The following is a 20,296-nucleotide window of genomic DNA, read 5'->3' on the forward strand; positions in this document are numbered from 1 at the left end:
AGGCACCCCCGAGAGCTGGTTCTGGGGCTTGTGTCCCCAGCAGCCCCGGATCAGCTGTTTTCTCTGAGACTCCGCCCCTGCCCTGTGCTCCCTCCCAGCCTCACGCCCCTCTGCAGCCCCTGCCCTCTGCGCCTAGGCTCTGGGGCCATAGATGCGACCTCACCATTAAAGGCTTCTGTGTCTGGGGCTCTTGCAGGGGAACCGGGGCAGGATAGGCGTTGTCATCGCCGCTTACATGCACTACAGCAACATCTCTGCCAGGTAAGAGGGCCGGAGCCGCCCGGCCTCGGAGCACCGCCCTACCCCACGGGGCCGCAGGGTGAGGACAGAGTGCATCGGGGTGATAAGGACGGTGAGGTGCTGGATTCCCCGGAAGAGGAGGGGCCTGTGCCTGGCTCTGAGGGGGACAGAGTGCAGCAGAGAGCAGAGTCCACCCTCCTGCCCGCAGGGGGCGGCTTCAGTGGGCCACTCGCCCTTGCCCAACTGCCTTCTGTCTCCCTGGGTAAACAGGGAGGGAGTCAGTAAGAAGGGTTGGGTCAGTCCAGGCCCACCAAGCCCATCTGGAAGTTCTGTGCTCCGTCCCCTGTCTCTGGCCAGCAGGACCCTCTTCCTGCCCAGGGCTTGTGGAGCAAGGACAGGAAGGAAGCAGCGGGTGAATCCCGTTCTGCAGGGGCGGGGCAGGTGCCCATTCATCCATTTGTTCAGTGGTGGTCGCTGAGCCGCCCCTGTGCCGGGCAGGGGTCTAGGAGCCGGGAGACACAGAGACAAGTGCCAGCCTCTGCCCCCGTGCACACAAAGGGAGTAAACGTGGCGATGCTTGTGGCCGAGGACACGGGGCTGGGGGAGAACAGCGGGCGGTGAGGCTCTGGGACCTCGAGGAGGAGCCAGGAGCCGTTGTGAGGAGTCCAGGGTTGGGGCTTGTAGCAGAGAAAGGACAAAGGCCCCAGGAGGGGTGCGGGGAGCTGGGTGGGGGAGGGCAGGGGAGGAGGGAGGACGAGCTCTGGGGCCCAGAGGCCGCGCTAAGGCCCCGTGGAGTTCATTCTAAGAGTGATGGAAGCTATCGCCATGGGAGGGCCACGACCTGTCTTGTTTCAAGGTGATCACTGAGTGGGTGGAGCATCTTGCAGAAGGCTCATGGGGGGTGGGGTGGGGTAGTTTTACTGTTTGGAGAAAGTCAGCCCAGCCACATCTTTGCCCAACCATGAGCCCTTCTGTGCACCTACTGTGTGCAAGTGGGGGCTCAGCCCTCTATGGCTGCTCCATCCCCCTGATAACCTTTGAGGAAGAATGTGGTTATCGCCCCCATTTGATAGGTGAGCGGAATGAGGTCCAGGTCCGTGGGGTGGAGTCCCACGCCTCAGGACACAGGGCTAAGTGCTGGGCTTGGGATGGGCTCGCTGCAGAGCCGCCAGGGCTGAGTACGGTCCGGCACAGGCCATGCAGATGTGCGGGATCACTCTCTTCCTGCAGCCCTGCCAGCACGGGGTGGTTTAGGTGCAGCGCTGACTGCAGGGCTCTGCAGGTCTAGGGGAGCAGGACATGTTCTTGCACGTGGAGTCGGCGTCTCACACCTCCCGTCTCTCCCCATAGTGCCGACCAGGCCCTGGACCGGTTTGCAATGAAGCGGTTCTACGAGGACAAGATTGTACCCATTGGTCAGCCATCCCAGAGAAGGTGGGTGTCTGGGGCTTGCCGCCCAGGCGCTCACTGTGCGTGGGGACTGGGCTGTGGACTCACAGTGGGTGGGATGGCTGTGCTGTGTTCAGATGCCAGCTGGGAGGAGCAAGGGTTCGGGGGTGCATCTGAGAGGCCGGTGTCCCTGCTGCCTGCCCTGGGAAGTCACAGACACAGGGCAAAGAGGCCCCAGCTGTTGGGAGAGTTGAAACATCTTAATCACGTGGTCTGCACACAGTCACAGGGTAGCCCAGGCAGGTGGCAAGGTTGAGGCTCTCTAGCTGTGAGCACTGAGCCCTGTAGAACAGGCCACAGGCCCCTCTTAGGGAGCTGATGGGCCACTGAGGGAGACGGACATGACACAGGTAACCATGCAGAGAAGGCGGCGTCAGAGAGCACTTAGTGCTGGGGCAGAGACAGCAGAGTGGTGCGGAGAGTAGGGGAGGGGAGCATGGATGTGCAGGGTGCAGCGCGCCAGGAGGTGACTCTGAGCCCAAGCTGGGGTGATGATGAGCTCCCAGTGACCGTGGAGGGCGTCCCCATTTTCCAGACGAGGAGCCTGAGCACGAGGAGGGGATGTGGCCAGGGCCCTCGGTGAGCAGTGGTGGAGCTGGAGTGGACAGGAAGGCCTAGTAGTGACCCCTGGGCCAGGGCAGTGCCCCCTCCGCACCCACTTGGGGATGGTACAAAATCAAGGACACCTCTGGCAATGGAGCTCTGGAGAGTGGACAACTGGGTGGGCCTGAGGCTGGTTCACACTGATGGGAGGGGCATGGGAGGGAGGGCTGAGTGGACAGAAAGAAGCATCCCTGGGCTGAGGGCAGGACAGAGGGAAGAAGAGGGTAAGTGCAAAGCCCCGGAGGTGAGGGCGTGCTCTTGGCTTTTCTGGCCTCGGGGTCAGGAGCTGCTGTTTGCACTGAGGGTCTTTCCTGGGGCCTCGGTCCCTGGCTTCCCATGGACGGCTGCTGGTCTCGGTCACCCTGAAGGGTAAGGGACACCAGCAGGGGGCATGTGTGACGATGGCACCGTGTGGTTTGGAGAAGGTGGGACAGTGGTCTCGTCTCTGAAGCTGGTAGCTCTCAGTAGAAGAACTCAGGGATTCCACGGTGCTCAGTGCGTGCGTAGAGTGTGCAGTGGGCGTGTGTCTGCGTGCACGTGTGCATTATCTGTGTCTGCCAGGCGGCGCCTATCTGTCCCTGCACGTGCTTGTGGGTGGGCCGTTCCTCTGTGCCTGGATATGAACGTCAACTGGTTTCCTACGCTCTGGTTGCCGCTCTCCTGCCTTCTTGTCAGTGTTGCTTGCAGGGAATGGAGCAGGCCCAGGAGTGGAGGCTGGGAGGGAAGGGGGAGGGGCTTTACCTGCAGCTCCCGCATTCATTGTCCCCCCCCCCCCCCCCGCACTCATTGTCCCCAGCACAAGACACATCCTGGCTTGGGTTGTTGGAGGGGGCCCCATCCAGGCTCAGTGACAGTGGCTCACAGGCCTGGAGGGGGTCCAGGGAGCCCAGGGACAGGAGGAGAGTGTGGCTGTGATCAGTGGTCCTGGTCCCACCCTCCCGAGAGAGAGCAAGCTCCTATTGGCTCCTGTGTAGTCTCAGGATGCCTTCTGATTGGCCACTGAGCCTGGTGTCTCCAGCTGGAAGTGCTGCCCCATCAAGGGCAAAAGGACTGCCTAAGCCCAGCCTTCAGCCCCTCCCTGCCCTCTCGCTCCCAGCTTCGTGTGTTCTTCCTATGTGGCTTTGGAAAGCCTGTGTGGCCCTTTCTGGCTCTCAGTTTCCCTCGGGGACAGGAGGTGTTGCTCTTTCTTCCTATCAGATCTTAAAAAGAATTGTGTGCTCTTGACCCTAGAGATGGGGACACTTACTGGGAATTAGGTATCTCAAGTGCCCAGTGAAGTCACTGCCATACAGGGATGTTATACACTGTGGCACACCATGAAGAGAATACAGAACTGTAATTAGTAAACTCTTTTTGCTGGACTGTTACATAGTTGTTGGGTCTGGCGGGCGTAGAAGGTGGGCTGTGGATGTAGGTGTTGGCGTGCTTTGGGCTCGGTGTTGAGGGTGTGAGCAGCCTCATGGTTGGGCAGTTTGCCTCTTGCAGCAGTGAGCAGCTAACTGAAGCCTGCCTGGGATGTGGGGAGGAATTTTGGTCCGGTGGGCGATTCTGGGCTGACGCTGAGAGAGGTGTCCATGCTCTCCACCAGGGGGCGCTGGAGATCGCTAAGTGGGATGTTTGCCTTGCCCAAGCTGCAGGGCCGGCCAATACCATGGGCTCCCAGCAGCCAGGGTGGCATGCCTGTGCTGGGGCATGGACCAGGAGGAGGTGGGGGCGGCCTAGGGCAGCGTTCCTGGAGGAAAGAGCAGGCTGGTTGAGCAGCAGCCCTGGCCTCTGCCTGAAGCCGCCCTCTCCCGGCTGCAGGTATGTGCACTATTTCAGCGGTCTGCTCTCCGGCGCCATCAAAATGAACAACAAGCCCTTGTTTCTGCACCACGTGATCATGCACGGCATCCCCAACTTTGAGTCTAAAGGAGGTACCTGCTCCTGGCCCTCTGCCTTCCTGCCCCTCCCCCTCCCTCCCTCCCCCCTTCCATCTCCTTCTCTTAAATAAAAAAGTTAATTAATTTGAAAAAACAACAACAACAACAAAAAACAAAAACAGGAGGCAGCCTTGGGTGGTAAAACAGCGTAGGAGCTGCGAGCCCTCAGGCAGGCACTGGGGCCTGAACTTCGGTGTCTCCTGAACTCTTTGTCCGTTTGCAAAACGGGTGCCTGCTTGCAGGGCCTGCTGGCACGTGGTGTTGGCGTGGCAAGTTCTGGTCAGCACAAAAGGCCTTACAAGTGAAAGTATTTCTTCCCTGTTCTTCTTCCCCTTTCCCCTTCCTGCCTCTCCTCCCTTCCTCTCTCTCTCTCTGCCTCCCCTCCATCCCCCTTCCCCTCTCTCCCTCCTCTTGCCACCATTCCTGCTGTCTCTGCTCACTCCACCCCTCCCCGACAGGATGTCGGCCGTTTCTCCGCATCTACCAGGCCATGCAACCCGTTTACACGTCTGGCATCTAGTAGGTGTTCGTGGGACAGAGGGCCCAGGGTGGCCAAGGGCCAGGGCCAAGAACTGGGACAGGGGTGAGGGGCAGAAGGTGGTGAGGTTTCCCAGTGGCCCTGCAACAGGGGGCAGCAGGGAGGGGAGGGCCCTCCCCCTTACCCCCTCCCCCTTACCCCCTCTGCTGCCCCGGCCCACTTCCAGCAGCCCTCTCTTCTCTGCCCAATTCTCTCCCTTAGCAACATCCCGGGAGACAGCCAGAACAGCATCTGCATCACCATCGAGCCAGGGCTGCTGTTGAAGGGAGACATCTTGGTGAGTGTGGCCCTCTGTCTCCAGCCCTGCTGCTGCCCCTCTCTTCCTGCTCCCCTCCTGCCCCTAGGCCAGCACAGCTGCTCCCCGCAGGCGGCCAGACCTGCAAGACCTTGCAGCTCAAACAGTGCTTGTCTACTCCCCTGCGCTGGAGTTGGACGTCCCCTCCCTGGGCCTCTTTCCTGTTCTGGAAACGTTGCCTCTGGGAAATGCTGCCCCCTCCTGGCTTCTGCTGGCTGCTCAGGACTCCTGTGGTCCTAGCCTCAGTCATGCCTGCTGCAGGAGATCCCTGCTTCCGACCTAGGTGGGGAAACCCCCTGGGAGGACAGTTTTGTCCCCACAGGTCAAGGCTGGCCTCCAGCTCTCTGCTCTTCTAGAAATTTCCCCAGAGATCCCTGGGTGTTGGTGACTTTTCCCCAGCTGGGTCTGGGGTGAACCCCGGGCCCCTGACTGCCTCCCCCGCCTCCTACCAGCTCAAGTGCTACCACAAGAAGTTCCGCAGCCCAGCCCGGGACGTCATCTTCCGGGTGCAGTTCCACACCTGCGCAATCCACGACCTGGGGGTTGTCTTTGGCAAGGAGGACCTCGACGACGCCTTCAAAGGTGGGGCTGGCGGGGCAGAGCCCAGCTGAAGGGGCCGTGGTGGCTGTGGGGCCCGCCCTTCCCGAGCTGTGTGGTCTGCCAGGGCTCAGGTGTACTCTAGGTGACAGTGGCAGAGCACGGGGAGAGAGTTCCGAGGGGCATGGTCTGGAATGCAAGTTGTCAAGTCAAGTGGAGATAAATGGCTGCCCAGTCCCTGGGCCATCACCCTCTCCTGCTGCTTTCTCTGTGTCTCCTCCTGGTTTTCCCCATCTGTCCCGCGGGTCCTGCTGTCTCGCAGTCATTTTGTCCAACAGCCCCTGGGCGCTCGTTTTGTGTAAGGCTCAGTGTTGAGTGCTGGGGAACAATGGAACGCACGGCACGGTGTCTGCCTTGGTGAGCACAGCGATGTTCTGGAGCAGGGAGGCAGAGCTGGCAGGGACGATTCTCTCCCAGGGTGGAGAGCAGGAGACGGCTGTGACAGCAGGGAGGGAGGCGGGGTGGTCAGGGAGGGGCTTTTGCTTCCTTTATCTAGTTGAGGTTTTATCTATATCACATTGAAGCTTGGGTCATGCAGATATACACATCCATCCATTCACCCACATACCTACCCTACCCATCCACCCACCCATCTCTCTATCCATCCATCCATCCACACGCACAATCATCCTTCCATATATCCATCCGTCCATCCACAAATCAACCATCAATCCATCCATCCAATCATCCTTACATCCATCCATCCATGTGCACCATCATCCATCCATTCATCTCTCCTTCCACTCATCCACCCACCCATTTATCTATCTACCGATCCATCTACCCATCAGTTTGTCTGTCCACTTATCCCCCGACTCATCCATCCATCCATCCTCCCATTCATCCATCCATACACCTACCCACCCTTCCAGTCATCTGTCCATCCATCCACCCACCCATCCATCCATCCACCCATCCATCCGTCACTCATCCATCCATCCTTCCACTCATCCACACACCCATTTATCCATCTACCCATCTATCTACCCATCAATTCGTCTATCCACCTATCCCTTCCACTCATCCACCCATTCTTCCACCCACACTCCTACCTACCCATTCATCCATCCACCCATCCATTAACCCACTCGCTCCCTCCGCCACTCCTCACTGTGTGTCCGTATGTACCAGGCATACCCTGGATACAAGGGGAGGAAGTCATGTCCCAGCTGCAGGGAGCGCAGCGTCATGGAGGAGACACACAGATGTGATTCTATGAAGTGACGGACATGTGCACAGCCATGATGAGTGTCCCACAGAGCAGACACCGTCCTTGCTGTAACTCCTCTTCCCACAGGCAGTGGATAGCGATCTGTGCCCAGACTGAGCTCAGACAGAGAGGCATAGAGTAGGGCCAGGCCTCGGAGGAGGGGCTGGATCCCCTCCGTGGGGTCTGGCAGGACTCAGTGCAGGACAAGGATGCTTCTGTGATGAGTCCTCCTAGCACTGGAGCTAGGAGAGCAAACGGAAGACGATGCTGTAATTGCAGAACAGACTGTGAATGTTATCGGTCTTAAGGGAAAGATAAGAGTAGAGCCAACAAAACAAATAACGGGACTGGGAGAGGTGGAGGGAGGGAGGATCGCAGATTTCCGCTTTGTATGTGGCGGGAGTCAGGAGACACCATCGAAAATGGAAAGATTGATAAATAGAGACTTCTCAGTAGTACTTACAATTTCAAAGATAGTCAACAGAAGAAATAGAAATAGCAACCCAACCAGATTTAAGAAAGAAGGTGGAAATAGTATAAGTGAGACAAGTTACTCGTCTTCGTGGTGGTGCACCAAGGGAGATTGATATCTAGAAAAGACACTTTGAGGCTACCTGAAGAGACTTGGCGCTAAGTGGCCAGTGGGACAAAGCGAAGAGATGGTTTGAAGTGGTTACTGCAGGCAGGGCCAGATTCAATTTCATTGTACACCTGTGATTTCGTGCCTGTGTCTATTAATGTAGCTGTAAATTAACTATTATATTATTAAACAGGTCTGCACATACTGTTGTCTAAAAACTGTATCGGGTGTTTTTTTGGGAATTCATTGCCCGTTTTTATTTCCCTTGTGTTTTTTTCAGATGATCGGTTTCCAGATTATGGCAAAGTGGAGTTTGTATTTTCTTATGGGCCAGAGAAGATTCAAGGTACACACTGAGTTAGGATCTGTTCTCACACTGCTTCTGTCCATCCTCCCCTGGTCTGTCCTGCAAGAGTAGAGTAGCCCATGTTGGGCAGGAAGGCCAGCCCTAAAGGATCTGGGTGTCAGAGTGGACCCCCAGCTAAACGTGAACCAGTGACTTAATCTTTGGATAAGAGAAGCAGACAGGGAGGCTGTGGGTTGGATAAACAGTTCTGGTTGCCTTAGGTCATCATCCTGTTCTATTCTGAGACCAAGAGGGTCATGGTAGGTGGAGGAAGGGGCTGGGGGCCACTCACGGGCGCTGTAGGGACCTGGATGAGTATTTTTGAGAACTGAGGTGTTGTAACCCAAAGGCCATTTAATAATAGCCTTCAGGCAGCCTGTGTGTGGAGACCAGTTGTCCGTGCGTGCAGGCTGTGGGAGATGGAGTGGGCTCCCTGTGCAGGGAGTCTGGGCAGACCAGGAAGGTGGCACACTCTGCCTGCTTGGCATTCCTGGGGTGCCCACCTTGCATGGAGAGCATTTTGGGGTGCAAGACAGGGTGTGCCCAGGGTGACCTTACCATTGAGGTTGTGCTGTCCAGACATCCTGACCCCTTGCAGCCATTAGGAGCCTGCCTCACCCCCCCAACCCTCCTTGTACTGGCTCCGGCACAGATTCTGTCTCCTGGAACCATCCCAGGGGCTCCAGGGATGCAGAGGAGAGGAGGACAGACCCCCCAGTCAGGGAGCCCTCCCAGTGTCCTCCAGGGTGGACTGTGCATTGCCACCCTTCAGCATGTGTCCCGACTGACCCCCCATGACCTTGTATGAGCCCCATCAAGAATGCAGGAAGCCACACCCCTGGGTTCTCCATCCAGCTTCAGCCCCTGGTCCCACCTGCCCGACACGGGAGAAGGAGACTTCCTGGGGGAGCATCCCTGGGCATGGGGCGGGGCTGTGGGCTTGCTCCGAGTTCCAGCTGCTGACTTCTTGCCCCTCTTCTGCCCACCCTGCACCCCTCCCCTCCCCCCAGGCATGGAGCATCTGGAGAATGGGCCCAGCGTGTCTGTGGACTACAACACCTCCGACCCTCTCATCCGCTGGGATTCCTACGACAACTTCAACACACAGCGAGAGGATGGCATGGAGGGTAGGCGGGGACCAGGGCCTTCCAGCCCCTCCCTCCCCCATCGGCACAGCCCTGGCGCCTGTGGCTTCGGTTCTCTTGATTCACTGGGTCCAGAGGGGATGCAAAGTAGTGAGAGTGTGTAGGTTGGCAGAGGAAGGCGAAGCAGACAAACATGTGGATTTGTGACATGGTGAGGGTAGAGCTGCAGACCGCAGCATAGTGGCCACACGGGGTGGGTGGCACAAGAATGCATTGTCATTGCCAGAGAGCTATCGTGGGTGATGAGTGCTCTGAGACTGGTGGGAGAGGGGTCCTTAGGGGCTGGAGTGGTCTGGGAGGAGAGTGCAAATGAAGGGGCAGCTCCAGCCCCTGCCTTGTTGCACATGTTCGCCGTGGGGTATCCGCAGACTTGCCGCTGGGCTCTGTGAGGTCACAGCACTGGGAACGTGGGTGCAGTCCTCGGGCCAACCAGCTTTCATCAAGGGCCAATGAAAATGTTTGACAGCTGGAAGCGAACTGATCGCCTATGAAATGTGCAAAGAAAGCTGCGGAACTGAAATTAATCCGTGTTTCATTTCACTCCCAAACCCAACATCATGGCCAGTGGTGGGCTGCGCCTCAGGCGGCTCCTGCGAGTTTCGTGCGAGCTGTGGTATTATTTATGTGGCTCCCTGGAGTGAGTGTGATGGGGTGAGGGCGGGGGACTCTGTCCGTGAGCGTGCCCGGCGCCCAGGGCTCTTGAGGCCTGATTTGGTTATAGGACCACAGCACTTTGAGCTGGGAGGACGCTGAGGGTGGTCCCGTCCGTCCCCCCTTCATTGTCAGTGGGGTAACGGAGGACCCCTGCAAGACAGAACCTCCTGCTTTACCCCCGTGACCCAAGACGCGTCCTTTCGGGTTCACCAGCTTAGCCTGTAGCCTCCTTTCAGCCCTGTGCAGCCCGGGGTCCCTGGGCCCTGCGGCAGAGCGGAGCAAGGGAGACCAGGCCTGTGGCCCCCTCCGTGCCCCCTGGGCACCACTCTGTCTCCTGCCTCCTGCACCAGGCACTTGGAATTGATAACTGTACCCTGACAGTCCTTTAAGCCTTCTCTAGGATGAAAATTCTCCCTGTGACCTTGGAGGTAGCAGAATGAGCCGTGGCATTCAGTCAGGTGGGGCACTGGAGAGTGATGGGTGTCGAACTTGGGGGCTTGGTGACGGCAAGTTCTTTAGGCGCCACATGGCAAAGTTGGTAGCTTGTCCCCAGGCTTGCTGTAGCCCTGCTGCCCCCTGGCTGTGGGGCTGTCAGATTTTCCAACAAGTCTCCTTAGGGCCTATCCCACCCCCATAGGGACAGCTCCTCTGTCTCAGCTGGTTGATGTTGCTATGACGAAATGCCTGAGAGGTTCAGGAGCATAGATAGCACTGGTCTTGGCTTCTGGTGAGGGCCTCGTGGCTGTTAGCAGGAGGCAGGGCAGAGGCAGGGGGAGAGAGAGAAGCGAGAGGGTGAGCCAGGGAAATCCTAGCCTCTACCAAGCTGCTAATCCCGTCCTGTGAGACCGAACCCTCTCCTAAGAGATGGGTATGGACCCCTTTTGAAGCTGATGCTCCCAGTAATCTCATCACCTCCCAGTGTGCCCCACTTCTTAAAGGTACCACCCCTGGGTGCTGGTGCACTGGGGACTGAGCTCCCGGCATGGGAACCTTTGGGGGAGAAACCGTAGCATCCCTCAATGCACTCGCTTTCCCCCTGCAGCCCCCCGCCCCCCCCCCCCCCCGTGCCTGAGGGGAACGTGGAGGATGCAGTGGTGGATTAGCTGGGAGGCATGGTGGCTGCCGGCCCCCTTGCTCCTCGCTCCTCCCCGTTCTGGGGATGTGTGCGTTTTTACCAAGAGCACTTGGCAACTGGGAGGAATTCCTAATGTCTTCCCGGCTCTCCCTGGGGCAGATTCTGTGTGCTGATAAATGTAAAAACGTTTAGTAAACCAGAAAGCGCCAGGCAAATAGAAGGCAGACAAACGAAGGGCAGGAAGGAGTAGAGGCGGGGAGGATGGGGCTGCGGGCAGGAAGGAGCAGGACGAGGCCAGGAGACGAGAGGAGGGGCTGGCGCCGGAAGCCCTGGACCGTCCTCCTGCCCCCTGGTCCTTCCTCCTCTCCCTTCCGACCCATTCCCCAGGGCAAGAGGGATGGAGCCGGCGAGACCTTTGGGCCAGTTAAAGGTCACCAGGGACAGAGGGGCTCCTGTCTGCGGGCCGAGAAGCTGGCCGTGTGCCTGGAGGGGAGCAGCTCCAGGTTCTCCTCTCCTCTTCCCTGGCCTGGCCTGGCCATGGGCTGGGAGCCGTGCAGTTGGGGTGAGCCTGCTGCCCGCCCCTGGGCTGCATCCCCCATAGGGACCAGAGAGAGAGAGAGAGAGAGAGCGTAGCAGTCTTGCTGGCTGCCTGTGGCACTCCTGGAAGGCTCTAGGTGAAAGCATTTCCTCTGACTGACAGTGATGAGAGGGAAGCGGGAGGCCCGTGTCTGTCTCGCTGGTTGTGGGCAAGTCTCTGTGCCTCAGTTTCCCCACATGCTAGCTGAGACAAGGGCACCTAACCCCCAGGACTGCAGGGGTTTGGGAGTCGGCCTGAGCTCTTGTTCATCTGTAGGAGGGATTGTGGAGGGGGTAGACGGCCTCATGGGGTGTTGTATGCCCTGGCAGGCTGACCCAAGGCGCCGTGGGCAGCGGGTGAGGGTGGGCGCTCCAGAGCCGGGCTGCCTGAGTCCAGATCCCAGATCTTCCTTGGTAGCCGTATGTGCTTGGTGCAGGAAGTGAGCAGTTCTGTTGTCTTAGTGAAGTTGGGACGACGTGGTCACTCACTTAACCTGATTGCCGGTTGTCGTGGCAGTTCAGCACAGCGGCTAAGCATTCGGCCTTTGACAAGATGCCGTTCCTTAGGGCCTCAGTTTGCTGGGCTGTGTAATGGGGATCCATTTGAGCACTCAGACAGAGCCGAGGAGGGGCTGCCCGTGGTGTCTCCTCCTGAGTCTCCAGCCCGTCCGTGGGGACTCTGGTCAGCCTCTCAGGGTTCTGCCGACATGGCTGAGGAAGGTCCTGGAAGTCGCCATGCCCCGGCTGTGGTGCCAAGGCCTTGATGGGCACCATCTCTTCTGAGGCTCACAGGGACCCTGAGAGAGGGCAGTGTGGGGAGACGGGGGCATGGAGGGGCTGAGACCCTGCCCACAGCTGCAGGCTCACTGAGGGCCAGTCTGGGTGTGGAGCTGTAGCGCTAACCACTGTGCCATCTGGAGAGGGTGATGTCGCCAGGGGCCTGTTCTGGGCACCTGCCTGGGTGCCCCTTTTGGGGAGGGGGTTGCTGTATGCCCCTCTTTGACTCTCGCCCCCAGTCCCGGCAGAGCACTGTGAGGGTGAGGAAGGGGCTGGAGGCAGTAGATGGTGCAGGGAATGGAGCACCCTGGTGACCGTGGGCTCCCCTGTGATAGGCAGGTGCGCAGTGGGACTTCAGGGCAGGCAGCAGCTGAACCCCACAGAGGCAGCGTCTCTGCTAGGGAGCCAGCCTCTCCCAACAGGTAGGGGGACACAGTGTCCAAGGTGAGACGGGGCCATTTCTGGAAGGGGCCCACCTCTTGCCTCTTCTGTTTGAGGCCCGCTGCAAGGAGCCGGTGGGAGAGGCCAGGCGAGGCCCTCCAGGGCCCACTGGGGGACTCAGAGGGGGAGGGCAAGTGTCCCTGAGCTGTGGCCTGCATGGTCCTCAGGAACCTGTGTCCCATGTCCGTACTTCTGCCTTGCCCAGCAGTGAGGAGAGACCAGCTCTGGTCCTGGAACTCCTGGTCCGCATGACCATAACTTAACCATGTCTCCACGGTGGCTCTGTGTTTAGCCCTACCCTGCCATCTGCCATGCACCCCCCCCCCCCCAATGGTGAGGTTTACTGTGTGGATGCTGGGGCCCAAGAGGGAAGGGACTTGCTAGAGGGACAGGAAAGCCCCCTCCTCACTGTGTATGGAATACATATAGACTCTGGCATAGCTCTGGCCACCCCAGCCCCAGCATGCGGTAGTCGGTGGAGTCGGTGTTGGAATCCAGGTGCGTCTGACTCCTGGTCCCTTTGCATCCGCCGGAGCCCAGCCTACCCCCTCCCCCTCAAACACACACACTGCAGGCGGCTCCTTGGGGATGCTCTTCCAACTCCTCACAGCTTCACGGCCACGGGTCCAGGAGATAGACTGAGGGGAAGAGGGAAAAGGGATAGTTGCAAACCAGAGTCCTGGGGTGGTGATGGCTGCATAGGGACCGTTTGGCTCATTTGTCCTAGACCAGAAGACAGGGGAGTGGTGACAGGCACCTGTGACCAGACAGGGCTCCAGCTGTGGATCGGTGGCCCACAGGGAGCCGAGGTGCACCTGCCACCAGGGGGACTCCCTTCTTTCAGAGCACCCCATGGCCTGGGGGGTGTGTCAGCTCCAGCAGCCTCAGCGCAGCCCACGGACGGGGCAGCATAAACAACAGCACCGCACTCTTGCACAGCTCTGAGGGCTGCAGGTCTGGGATGGCAGTGTCAGCAGATTGATCCCTCCTGAAGCCTCTCCCTGCGGCTGGTCCGTGCCGTCTTTGCCTTCTCCCCTGTCCTCCCACGGTCTTCCCCCATGCCTGTCTGTGCCCTGGTCTCTTCTTAGGAAGACATCGTGGGTCATGCTGGATGACAGCCTGCCCTAGTGACCTCGTGTCACCTTGTCACCTCTGTAAGGCTCTGTGTACCAATACTGTCATGTACCAAGGCTGTGCGTGCAGGCTGCACATTCAGATTTGGGGTGCTGTGGTGGCTGGGGGGCTGGTTTTACTCCTCCCATCCTTGCTTATGTGCAAGCAGATGCCTTGGGCCTGGGGTCCTGACCCCAGAGGAGGCGAGCATCCCCTGTGGGTGGTGGGGAGAGGTCTGCGCCCCCACCAGCCTCCTCCTGGGCGCTGCGCCTGCCTCTCCAGCTTGGTGTGCAGCCTGGCGGCTCTGCATTCTGGCTGACTGCATGGTTTGCGGCTCCAGGAGCCCCATTAGCTCTCTGGCAGGAGTTCTGAAGCCCCATGCCCAGCTCGCAGCTCCCCAGGGGTGGGAGTGGGGCTGCGCTGTGGCCTGGGCTGCCCAGAGCAGGTTCCAGATTCCTCCAGAGTGTTTATTCCAGGGCTCGGCTTCTCAGAAGTAAGCACCGGGACCAGGGCACACAGGATCCTTCTGCCCCTGAGAAGACCAGAGGCTGGCCGGGCCCAAGTCACTCACTGCCCGCCTATTTGCACCTTCCCGATGCCGAGTGGTGTAGGGTTCCATGTGACTAAGAGAGCAGGGCTGTTCTGGGCAGGTGAGGGGCAGACAAGCAGGTTGCCTGGGGCCAAAAGACAGGGAGATGGGAGAACAGCACAAGGCCCACGGGGGGTCCTGCTTGGTCTCCAGGGGCTGCCGACAAGGTGGCTTGGTGTTGGGCCTGAGCCTCAGCCCTTGCCTTCCTCAGGGGGCATGCAGCTCCGTAGGGTGCCTGTCCTCACAATCCCAGCCTGCACCGGGGATCCCAGGTCTGGGCTTGTGCAAGCACTCCCTGGACTTTATTTATTTATTTATTTATTTTTTTGAAGATGGGAGGGGGAGAGGAAAAGAGCTTAGCAAAGAGGAGGGTGAGGAGGAGAGAAAAGTAGGTGAGTGTCATGGAGAGATAGACACACGCACACCACGGCCTGCAAAGCAGGTGACTTGAGAGGTTTATGTATTTGAATGACAGAAGGAGAGAGAGAGAGAGAGAGAGAGAGAGATCATTTCTCAAATGCTTGCAACAGTCAAGGCTGGGCCAAGCTGAAGCCAGGAAGCAGGTTCTCCATCTTGGCCTCCCAAATGCTTGAGTCGCCCTCCAGTGCCTTCCTGGGGGTTGTAGTAGGCAGCTGGGTGAGAAGTGGAGCAGCTGGGGCTAGGAGCACCGTCTGATACAGGATGCGGGTACCCCAGGCGGTGGCTTCACCCACTGTACCTTGACACCTGCCCCGAGATCTGAGTTCTAGGTGTCCCGCCAGCTCCTTCCCTGGGTGGGTGGGTGGGGGGGGTCATCTTTCCTTATTCCCTGCTGAATGGGCCATGGGAGGACACAGTGTTGCTTTCCACTACTTCCAGCCCCAGTCACCATTTCTTTCAGGGAACTCTTGAGGAGCCAGAATGGGCCTGGGAGCTTCCCCTGAGAGGTCCCAGCTGCCTGTGATAACAAGCCCTGCACCCTCGGTGCCCGTGGCAGGTGCGGGGGAATGGGGGTAGGCATAGTGTGGTTCATGGTGGTTACTCCAGGCTCAGGGTGGCTTCAGCTCATAGCGGCTTCCGTAGTTGCTGCAGCCGTGGGGAGAGGACCTTGCACCTGCATGGAAGGCACCCGCTTTCCTTCTGCTCCCATTTCAGCATCCACGCATGGGGGCTGGGAAGCTGGCCGTGGGCACTGAGACTCGGGGATGTAGACTCAGAAGACCTGGCTCCACGCTCTGATGTTTATAGCTGTGTTGCCTCTCTGCGTCCCAAATGCCTCATCTGTAAAATGGGTACAAGAACAGGATGTTCCTCATAAGATCGCCATTCGAGATTCAATGTGGTGATATATGTGATGTGATAAGTAAAATGTTTGCTATGTGCTGTGCCGGCAGCAATTCGCACCCCCTTTTGTTAGTGGTGTGTTGGAGGAGCGATGATACAGGTGTGGTTTGTACACAAGGCTTCACGTCTCTCCTCTCTGGGGAGCTCTCTACAGCTGGCTCTGTTCTGGGAGCCCCATGCCTGAGAGTCAGGAGATCTGTCTCTGATACCAGATTACTGTGTGACCTGGGAGAAGCTACTTTGCCTCTCTGGTTCTCGGTTTCCTTGGCAGTGACTTGAAGAAGAAACCCTAACAATGATGGTGACACTGGTGATGGCATGTGTGCCTAGCAGGTGCTGGGCTACCGCTGTGTACACTCTCTTGGCTAATCCTCCCCAAACACCTCCAGTGGGTACTATTTTGTGAGACTCTTGGTTTGGACAAATGGATGTGTAGGATCTGATTTTGCCACTTTGCTTTCTTTACCACAGCCTTTCCTTCTGCCCTGTGCTTTAGGGGTGTGACCCCAGGGCAAGGCCCACCCTCTTCTGGTCACTCTCAGACTAGAGAGGTCTGAGACTGAAGGTCCTTTGGTCAGAAACAAATGTGCCCAGTGCCAGTGAACTTGGTGTTTCATTCAGAGTTAGCTCCTCTCTCTTGTTGGCTTCTACCTGTGTGCGTGCGTGTGCGTGCGTGTGTGTGCATGTGTGTTTCCCAGACTTGATGCATTTAGGCTTAGGGAGACAGGAAAGGAGGAACATCCCAGAACATTCTTGCTTGCCTGGCATCACTGAGGGCTGCACGGGCATGTTCTGTGTGGAGATGGAAGCAGACAACGTGACTCGAGTTCTTTGCCAGTGGAAAATTCTGGAAAATTCTGGAGGTGTGGCATGCTGCTTGGGTCTCCCATAGTTCTTTGGGGGGTGCTCTGGAGACACCCCCCCCCCCCTGCTGCTCCCTGCAAGTCACGGCTCCCTCTGGCTGCAGCTCTGTGTATGCACACAGCTCTCCCTGCAGCCCAGGCTGCCCTCACTCCCTGCAGCGTCCTGCTGCAGCCTTGTACCCTGCTGGTCTCGTGGGTGGGATCTGAGGCCTGCTGTCCTGCACCTGCTCCACAGGAGATCTTTAGCACTCTGGGTGCTAGCAAAGCTGGCACGGAGGTGACCCTTGTGGCCCGTGCAGCTCCCTTCTCATAGCCAGTGTTCTCTGTGGCTGGCAGAGCCCTGTGGAGTGCTCCAAGCAGACCTGCAGCCTAACAGCATGCTCTCCTGCATGCCTCCTATCATCTCTCCCTTCTTGAACTTTCTACAACCTTGGTGTGGACACATGCACAGGTTAGAGCCACAGAACAGTCCCCAGCCTCCCCCTCCCCCCACCCCTGCCACCTCCAAACATTTAACAGCCAAGTTGATATAGGCTGATGTTGTAGCTTCACCTGTTGAAAGTATTCAATTCATTAGGTTGTAGTATCTTTAGGCTTATACACTTACTACCATGATATTAATTGTGTTTATTTTATTATGATCTTTTTAAAGAGTTATTTATTTGTTTGAAGGAGAGAGAGAGAGAGAGAGAGAGAGAGAGAGAGAGAGAGAGAGAGAGAGATTCCATCTGCTGGTTTACTCACTAAATGGCCACAAAGGCCAGGGCTGGGCCAGGCTGAAGCCAGTAGCTTGGAGCTTCATCTGGATCTCCCCTGTGGGTGGCAGAGGCCCAAGCACTTGGACCCTCTTTTGCTGCTTCCCCAGTCTCCTTAGCAGGGAGCTGGATCAGAAGTGGAGCAGCCAGGACTCTGATATGGGATGCAGATTCCCAAGCAGTGGCTTAGCCTGCTGTGCCACGATGCCCGCCCCTGCATAATTTTAGAGCATTTTTATTACTGGCAAAGGAAACCTCTTACCCACTAACAGTGGCTTCTGATTTCTGCCCCCACCCCCAGCCCTGCTCTGCTTTCTGGACTGACCCATCCTAGACACTGCCTGTGCATTGAGCCATCTGATATGTGGCCCTTTGTGTCTGGATTCTTTTGCTTAGCTTAGTGTTTTCAGGGTTCATGTGTGTGGTAGCACGTGTCGGTCCTTACTTCATTTTTGTTGCTGGATGATATTCTGTTGTGTGGTCGTACCACATTTGGTTATCCATCCGTCAGTCAATTGATGAGCATTTGTACTGTTTCTGCTTTTTGGTTCTTGAGAGAAATGCCGCCATGAACATCCATGCGCAGGTCTTTGTGTGGACCTGTGTTTTCTTCTCTCTTGGATGCATAGCTAGGAGTGGAGCCTTGGGTCACGTGGTAGCTCCGTGTCTAATCATTGAGGATTCTCCAAAGTGGCCGCTCCATTTGCACTGCCCCTTGCTACGTGGGAGGTTCCAGTGTGTCCCCATCCTTGTCAGCACTTGCAATGTTCTGTCCGCGGGATTCCAGCTGTCCCAGCGGCATGAAGCAGTAACTCATTGTGGTTTCGATTTCTGTTCCCTGACCGTGATGCTGAAGGTCTTTTCACTGATAATTGGCCAGTATGTATGGTCTTTAGAAGAGTGTCTCTGTCAATCCTGTCTGTTTAAAAAAATTTTTTTTTGGTCTTTTTATTACGGAGTTGTAAGTGCTGTTTATATGATCTGGCAACAAGTCCCTGATTGGCTGATATTTTGTCCTATTCTGTGGGTGGTCTTTTCACTTTTCTTTTCTTTTCTTTTCTTTTTTTTTAAATGGAGAGGCAGAGAAAGAGGAAGAGCTCCCATTCACTGACTGGTCCACTCCCCAAATGCCTGCTCTGGCCTTCGGCTAGGACTGAAGTCAGCAGCCAGGGACCCAGTCTAGATCTCCCCTGTGGTAGCAGGAGCCAGTGACTTGAACTGTCACCTGTAGCCCCCCAGAGTCTGCACCAGAGGGAAATCGGGGTCAGGAGTGGAGCTGTGTCTTGATGTGGGCATGGCAGCTGCTGGACTAACAGCCTAACTCACAGCAAGTCTTGTTCAGGGAAGGATCCTGAATGAGTGATGAAGTGGGGTGCTGGGCCAGGCTCCCCGGCCTTTGGTGATCTTGATGTAGAAGGCCATGTGTTTTAGTCTCCAGTGCTTTAGGCTTTTGAGTCTGATCTCTTTCCAGCCTTAGTCCTGGTGCCTGCACTGGTTGGAGAGCCTGACCCTGTGCACAGCAAAAGAAAAATCCCCAAGTTCTGCCTCCCAGTCGGCACAGCTGTTGGCGTGACCCTCTCTCCCACCTCCCCCATCTGGGTGGGATGGATATGGGGCTGCGGGAAGGAGGCCCTGGGCTCATGAGTGAGGCAGCCGAGCAGCCGGGAACGTGCTGTGGGTGACCCCTGTGGATGGGGCAGTGGGAGAGAATGCGCCGTGTGGAATGTGACATATTTTCTCAGGGTTTGACATTTTTGGATTCTGGACTTTGGCATGAGATATGGGAGGTCCTCCTAGCAGAAGAGGGCAGTATAACATTGCAGGTGGTCCCAAATAATTCGGGGCAAGGGTCCGAGGGTCTCGGAGCAGTATCTGAGCAGAGACTTTAGGGGTAAGTTGCTAAGCATGAGTGCTGAGAGCCTCATGTGTCCTGGGAAGTCCTGACCCGGATGTTGGTCTTGACAGTGGTCTCTGGCTTCCAGGTGGAGAGGGGAAGGGTGGGGAGGGGAGAAATTCCAGATTGCTGCTGAACTCCATCTATCAGATCATAAAGGAGGAAGGGCTTAGAGAGCAGCAAGAGGGGTGAAGGTTAGCCACATACTGGAACTGCCCATCTGAGAGGCTGGATCAGCTGTGGAGACCCGGGCGATGGATCTCAGTGTGGCGTGGCCACCTGGACATGGCTGCAGAGATGTGGATGAGGCGTGGCTGGCTTCTTGAGGAGGATCCCAAGTTCTTTCTCCTCCCCCAGGAGGAGCGTCCACTCCTGACTCGCCAGAACAATTAGAGTGCTGGGAATTCAAGTACAAGGTCACTCTGACCTCGTGAGTGAGGAAGATGCCCCCCCCCCATACATACTAGTATTTGCTGGCCACATGCCTAGCGCTGCACTCTCTCCATCAGGCGTGGCTGTGTTTGTCCTGAGGCCCGGGACCCTGAGCTGGCAGGCAGGGGGCGTGGGCCCTGCCCCTGGAACTCACCGTAAGCCAATACCCTGCTGTGTGATGGTGCCTTTGGCCTCTGTAATCTGCCATGGAGTGCTTGGTGAGGGGCTGCACAGAAACCAGGAGAGATGGCATTGAGAACAGAAGGAATTTTCAAAAAAAGTTTTTGAAATTTATGTATTTGAAAGTCAATGAGAGAGAGAGAGAGAGAGAGAGAGAGAGAGAGAGAGATCTTCCATCTGCTGGTTCACTCCCCAGATGACTGCAATGACCTGAGCTGGGTCAGGCTGAAGCCAGGAGCCAGGAGCTTCTTCTGGGTCTCCCACACAGGTGCAGGGGCCCAAGCACTTGAGTCATCTTCTACTGCTTTCCCAGGCACATTAGCAGGGAACTGGATTGGAAGTGGAGCAGCCGGGACTCGAATCAGTGCCCATACGGGATGCCAACGCCACAGGCAGTGGCTTTACCCACTATGCTGCAATGCTGGTCCTGGGATTTTCAAACATGAGCGTGGCATAGGGACGTTGCTCGTGTCTGGAAAGTGGAGGAAGAGCAGGGCCGTTAGGTGTGCCCAGCTTTCCTCTGGTAACTGTGGCGCTGCTCCAGGTTCCAGTGGAGGCAGAGGAGGTGCGGGTGTGCCGCGGGGCAGCGCGGGGCCGAGGGAGGGGCTGTTCCCTTGCTGCTGTTGGGGGGGGGGCAAGGGCCTCTGCCCCGCTGGTTTAATTTTCAGCTGTTTGGAGACCCCTTTGCCAGGAGCTTCT

General features: G+C 57.4%; 1 protein-coding gene across 22 annotated transcripts in view; it reads left to right on the plus strand.

The window, feature by feature from the left end:
• TNS1 (tensin 1) overlaps nt 1-20,296 on the plus strand; it is a 214,409-nt gene that overhangs the window by 130,114 nt on the left and 63,999 nt on the right. For all 22 annotated transcript variants that reach the window (XM_070070213.1, XM_051848187.2, XM_051848188.2 and 19 more), the window contains 8 exons: nt 197-261; nt 1,591-1,674; nt 4,096-4,208; nt 4,673-4,733; nt 4,954-5,029; nt 5,500-5,629; nt 7,715-7,780; nt 8,791-8,907. In XM_070070213.1, coding sequence (XP_069926314.1) covers nt 197-261; nt 1,591-1,674; nt 4,096-4,208; nt 4,673-4,733; nt 4,954-5,029; nt 5,500-5,629; nt 7,715-7,780; nt 8,791-8,907 — 712 coding nt within the window. The remainder of the gene's footprint in view (nt 1-196; nt 262-1,590; nt 1,675-4,095; nt 4,209-4,672; nt 4,734-4,953; nt 5,030-5,499; nt 5,630-7,714; nt 7,781-8,790; nt 8,908-20,296) is intronic.

The sequence above is a fragment of the Oryctolagus cuniculus genome, chromosome 3, assembly GCF_964237555.1.
Source record: "Oryctolagus cuniculus chromosome 3, mOryCun1.1, whole genome shotgun sequence".
NCBI classification, from domain to species: Eukaryota; Metazoa; Chordata; class Mammalia; order Lagomorpha; family Leporidae; genus Oryctolagus; species Oryctolagus cuniculus.